Genomic DNA, 6,000 nt, shown 5'->3' on the forward strand with positions numbered 1-6,000 from the left:
CTTAAAGACAGAAATATTGCCAATAAAAGGAGAAATGTAAGAATCTCAGCTTGATACATTGTCAGCCATTTCAACAGTATTACAGGGACACATTATAAAGCATAACAGAAATGCTGAGGATCTCATGGAAGCTAAAAGATGCATTTTGATTTAGACAGCTGATTTTCAACAATTTGCAGCATGCATTGTGGGAGCCAAATACATAGAAAAAGGAGATAATTTCAGCTCAACAAATTAATTTCAAACAAGTTAATACCTTTTTAGGGACCTCACATCAGGTTCTAGGCATTTGAATTTCAATGCTGAGGCTTTTGGGTTTGTACCTTAGCACTCATCCTAAGTGTCAGTCATAGGTAACTACTAGATTAGATTTTTCTTTGTTGAGTTGCAAAGTCAGAAGTCTACATCTCCCATATGATCAAAAATGGACTTTTTTTTTTTTTTTTTTTTTTAACAGTCCTGAGACTGGCTTGCTGAAACTGTAGCTAGTTAATTCACTTACAGTGAACGCTTCCCTGAACTCCACCCTCCACGACTGCACCAATACACACTGCGCCTCTACACTGTGTTGGAAAGCATAAGGCTAGCAAATCTTCTTTCACAGTACAGACTGCAAAACTTCAGAACAGCTAATAGTGTTCAGGACAGACATTTCCTGATTTTCGGTTTTCCATATCCCTGTAAAAGCCACTATATCACCAACATAGCAATGAGTGTTTTGGTATATTACATGCATGTCACACGTCTACTTCAGTGAAGAATTTTTGCAAGCACCAGCCACAATTTCCTCAGTTTTTGTTCTTAAGGACTTAGTCTGTTATACAATTAAAATAAAAATTATAAAATTTAAAATCTGGCAGGGAAAAAAGTTATACATTTGATAGTACTTTTTGAGTCCCAATTTTAAAATATACTTCTGGAGCAACTTAAGATTAATCCATCCTTAAGGAAAAAAAAAAAAAGTTACAGCTTGCTTGCTTCCAAAATCCATCTTTCAGTTTGTATATGACAGTCTTTAAAAGTGCATCATTTTCCACATGCTGTAGCTTAAACAAAAACAAGGCACTTATGTTTATACTGAGTTTTTTGGCCTTTAGAAGCTGATCTGAGCTACACATCAAATGTGAAAATAACGGGAACTCTAGTTACCACTTTTCTAAGCGCAACATAAATCTCAGTTGTCTATACCAACATTCAGAATATGTATAACCTCCATCCTCTCCAAAATTGCATGTAACAAAGCCCACTGCTTGCAAAAGAAAAAAAAACTTTAACTCATGATCTTACATGCTACATTGTGCAAACAGGTCCTTACGGCCAAAGAAATTTAGAAGTCAGTGGGACTTTCCAAAAAAAAAAAAAAAAAAAGTTATAGAAATTTTTGTTCTCTAGCACAGCCAACTGAGTAATATATAGAGTACAACTCCTCTAATGATGCCTGGGCCAAGTAAAAGAGGAAAAAAAAAAAACAACAAACAAGCAGATTTTTTACAATCACAACGAGAGGCAGCCATCTTGGTATAAGATGACATTTGTCACTGCCAGCATTAGGAGCTCCAACTTACTGGAAACTGCCTAAAACTTTTGCATCTCCTCAAACACAAACCCCTCTTTTTTTAATAAGTAAACATGCACAAATACTCAGATTTCTTCCTCTTCTGGTTAATGGAAGCTAGAGAGATTGGGAAAATTAATTGATCTTTATCCAGTACTCAGATCTTCAAAGACTACAAACTAATTATGAAACGCAAGTATCACATTCCCCATTTTGCAGATTAGGTAAAAAACACAAATCAAAAGCTGAGTGACAGGAAAATCCAACCAATAATTTGGGGAAACAAACATTTCCAGCAAAATACTCAAAGACTGAATTCAGCCATGCTAAAAGTATACAGAAAACTACTCACAAACCATCAGAGTTTGAATCTGGCTTTAGCTATCCGAATGTACATCAAATGTCTACTTAGGTTGCTAAAGTAACACACAACAAAACTGAGTTAGCAAGATTGCATTCAAACCTTCCTGCCTAAGGAATAGCAATAAGGAAGTCAGAAGAAAAAAGAAAAAAAAAAGAAAAAACAGCAGTAGTAAAAATTGTTCTTACCTTCTGCTACATCATCATCTACAGCGCCTTTCACCTGAGAAAAACACCACTGAATGTCATTTCCTCCTCCAGCTCCTAAAAGACAATCAGAAAAAAGAAAAACATGAGACCCCCACAGCGCCACAAAGACCTCGCCGCTCCTTACCAGCTGAAACGCTCCGGCAGCACTGCACACACCTACTTCCTCAGCTGTGCGGGCCGCACAATTGCAAACCCCCCTTCCCCACCTTTTTCCTTTGCAGATATTGTTTCTGACATTAATCATTTGCCAGTGGCCAATGCAACATCGTCAAAAACGGCATAAGCAGTACAAAAGATAAAAGCCTCAGTCACCGAAAGCTTGCAAACTGCACTACACTGCCATTGCTAACTTAAACTGCGCATTAAAAATGCAAGTGCATCAACATCCTATTTCACAGGAAGCTTCTTCCTACTTTAGAGCACAGAACTCTCTATAGACAAACACAAACAACTTAAACAGTAACTGCCAGAACAGCTCTACATTTTTTGGAACATCTCAATCTTTTAATCAATATAAGCCAAGCACATTATTCATTTTCTTCTTTAACAAGAATATTTAACTGGACCTACGTACTAAAGGCTAAAGAAGAAAAGTTTTACCACAATTTTCGAGTCTCTTTGCAGAAGTAATAAAAGTAATTATCAGCCTTTAAAAAGAAGAAAAAAAAGCAGCAAATTGAGCAGAAAAGCAAACAAGCAATCTCACGTTAACAAGTTCTACTACCATAGAAAACGGATCGAAGAGAAAACTTCAGGAACATTACTGCCTCGGCGGAAGGCAGTGATTCATTTGAACCCTGCCACCAAAACACACAAAAAAAACACCACCCATTTCTTTTGCATTTCATTCTGAGCAAATCACTGCTGGGCTGAGTACATACAGGAAAAGACTGAAATGGACTTGCCCTTTTTTTTTTTTTTTTGAAAGCGCCTGTCAAAATGGAACTTTTACACACAACAATGCAAAGAGGCTGAGCAACAGATGGCATTTACACATTAATCCAGAAGTTTATCATCACTTTTGGAGTAAAAAATGCAAAATACAGAAGATAATTCTTCCCTCCTCTACACTAAGTTGAGAGGGAATGAAAAGTTAGAAGACATAGAAATTAGAAACCATAAAAATATCCTTTCCACAAAAGACCAAATGCCACAGAATGGCAAGAGAAGCACCAGGATACAACCAGACTGTGGCCTACATTTCTTTGCTTGCCTTAGTTTCTTTTCTGAAAGATTATAGACAAGCAAACTATACAGCCTGACAGGGTGGAGGGAAGTACAAGCATCCAGCTATGCTGGAGATGTCAAAAAGCTCTTTCTAGATACATTGGAAAGATATACCATACACTTCTCTACCATTGCCCTAAACTTGTGCAACCTATTTTCTTTCCCCTCCCTACCCTCTTTATTTGTCGTTTAGCAGTTGACACCATGGAAGCATTTAAAGGGAACAGCTTCCAAGAAAAAAAAAAATCACTGCTCTTTTTACATAAGACTAAGATTTTTTTAATATAATTTATTTAAGTCTGCATTTTTTTCGATTAAAACAAGAGGAGGGTGGAGCATAGACGTGCAGTGTAGGGGGAAAAGGCAAAGCACAAACCTACCACAGCCCCCATGCTCGCTCCTCCAAATGCAAAGCACTGAAAAGGCAACTCATTTGCAGAGGAGGGAGATGAATACATCTCTGAGGGAGGAAATCAAAATGGAAAGTAAGAAGGAAAAGATACCTTATGCATGCACCCTCCTACCCTACCAAGAGCACTCCAGGATGCAAAAGAAAGCAGGATGTAAAATGGGGAACAAGCACAGAGAGGAGTGAGAAAGAAAACAGAGAAAGACCTGTATTATCTAATTACATCCTGCACCCCCTTTCACACTCGTCTGCAGACTGGAAAGCTGCGCCCTGCAGAAGGGTGCGATTGTACTCTCGACACAAGCACGTCTGCACCCTGAAACAACCTTCCGCGCACAGCCGCGCTCCTCTGCCCGCTCCTAACTCCACCTGAGGAAGAAATGCAACACACCAGGGCGCCTGCACATTCGGAACTGTACATATATATATTCACCGACATACGTGTATATATATATATATATACATATGTGCGTGTGTGTGTGTGGCGAGAGAGCCACCCTGCCTGCAAGCCCCCCGCACGCCCAACTCCGGAGCGCACCGCTCCCCCGCAGGCCTCCACCGCGCTTCTTCCGCGCGAGCGAGGGGGCAGCGGGCGGGGGGCGGAGGGGGGCAGCAGAGCGCCCCGGGCAGCGCGGCAGCCCCCGCGAGGCGGCGCGGAGCGGAGCGGCGCGACCGAGCCGGCGCCGCCGGGCGCAGCCCAGGCGCGGAGGAAGCCGGGCGCGGCGCGGCGCGGCGGGAGGGAGGCGGCGCTGCCCGCCAGGCCGCTGCCGCTGCCGCAGCCTCGCCGGCGCCCCCCGCCCGCCCGCCGGCGGCGGGGGCCGGTGCCGGTGCCCGGCGGGGGCAGCCCGCCCTTACCTGCCATGTTGGGCTCGCGATAGCGGCCGCGGCGGGTCGGGCGGTCTCGGCGCTGCGCGGCGGCGCCGCCGGCGGCGGGCGGGCGGCGGCCGCGGCCGCGGCGGGCGGATGGCGGCGGATGGCGGCGGGCGGGCGGGCGGCTCCGCTCCTGGGGCTGCCCCCGTTCCGCGCCTCGCTCCGGCCCCCCCCCGGCGGCTCCACTTTCAAAATGGCGCCGGCGGAGCTGGGGGTGACGTCACCCGGCGGCGGCGGCGGCGGCGGCGGCGCGGGGAGGGGGCAGCGGGGCGGCGCTCCGGAGGGGGCGGGGCGGGCGCCGGGGAGCGGCCGCGGCGGCGGCGCCGCCCGCAGCGCGGGGCTGCCCCGCGGCATCGCGCCCCGCACGCCGGGGCTGCCTGGCCTTCCCCCCGCCACCCCCTTGTCTCTGTCCTTGCCCGGCCCGCTCCGCTCGGCGGCGGTTGGCGCACAGGGCTCGCGTTATTGCTTCGGTGCAATCTCTGCGGGATCTTGTGGAAGTCATCAGTTTCCCGTCGCAGGTGTTTGTGCAAACGTTTTCTTCCTTCTCGGGCGGGGCAGGGCTTGCTAATCCAGATTTCACTTTGAGGTTCGTGAGCTCATACTGCAAACCCAGCACAGCCGCAGGATCGCAACATGCCTTCGGACAGGTCTCCTAAATCATCACGTACGCTATTTTTGCATTTCCAGCTCAAAACACCTTGCTTTTCTTAACACACACCACCGTTCGGTTCCCAGCCAAGTCCAGCGCAAAGCACAGCACTGGGGGAACCGAACATGCCTGTACCGACACACAGATACGGTCAGCCGCCCTGCGCTGGAGAGTGAGCACCAGGAACCCAGAACTGGCCCAGATTAAAGGCCACTCCGGACAAATGAAGCTTCATCTCTATGTTCCTCAAAGGGTTGCGTATGTGAATAAAATAACTCTCAGAAAGAACGATAAAGTAGTGTTTGAAAAGCACTCAAAACAATGGAGCATTCTGAAAAAATGGCAACTCCCCTAAATTTGGGGATATCTGGAACCAAGTATCTTGCTTAGTCTATTTTAAGAGCAATCCAGAGAAAAAGATATCTAAAGGAAATACACTGGAAGTTTGAAAACATTTATAATCAAGATAGGCTGGTTTTTTAATCACTACAGTGTTAAGGGCCTTCCCTTAACAGCCAGATGCACATCGCCCAAAGCTCAGGAACATACTCTGTTCTACAGGGTTTTGGCCAAATTTAGTCAATCTCAAATTCAGGATAAAAGCTAATAGTCTTTTTGTTTCAGGATTCCTTCAAAATATCCATCTCAGCCCTAAACAGAAATGTCCTGCAGCCTTTTAGCAGAAAAAATTGCAAACAGGGAAATAAGCTTTAGCATATA

The 6,000-nt window shown here is 45.7% G+C and overlaps 1 protein-coding gene across 1 annotated transcript in view; it reads right to left on the minus strand.

The window, feature by feature from the left end:
* PPP2R2A (protein phosphatase 2 regulatory subunit Balpha) overlaps positions 1-4,690 on the minus strand; it is a 45,420-nt gene extending 40,730 nt beyond the window's left edge. The window contains exons 1-2 of the mRNA XM_062596691.1: positions 4,617-4,690; positions 2,105-2,179 (exon numbers count right to left, since the gene is read on the minus strand). Of these exons, the coding sequence (XP_062452675.1) occupies positions 2,105-2,179; positions 4,617-4,623 (82 nt within the window). The 5' untranslated portion in view covers positions 4,624-4,690. The remainder of the gene's footprint in view (positions 1-2,104; positions 2,180-4,616) is intronic.
* Positions 4,691-6,000: the final 1,310 nt, after the last annotated feature.

Source organism: Rhea pennata, chromosome 28 (assembly GCF_028389875.1).
Source record: "Rhea pennata isolate bPtePen1 chromosome 28, bPtePen1.pri, whole genome shotgun sequence".
NCBI classification, from domain to species: Eukaryota; Metazoa; Chordata; class Aves; order Rheiformes; family Rheidae; genus Rhea; species Rhea pennata.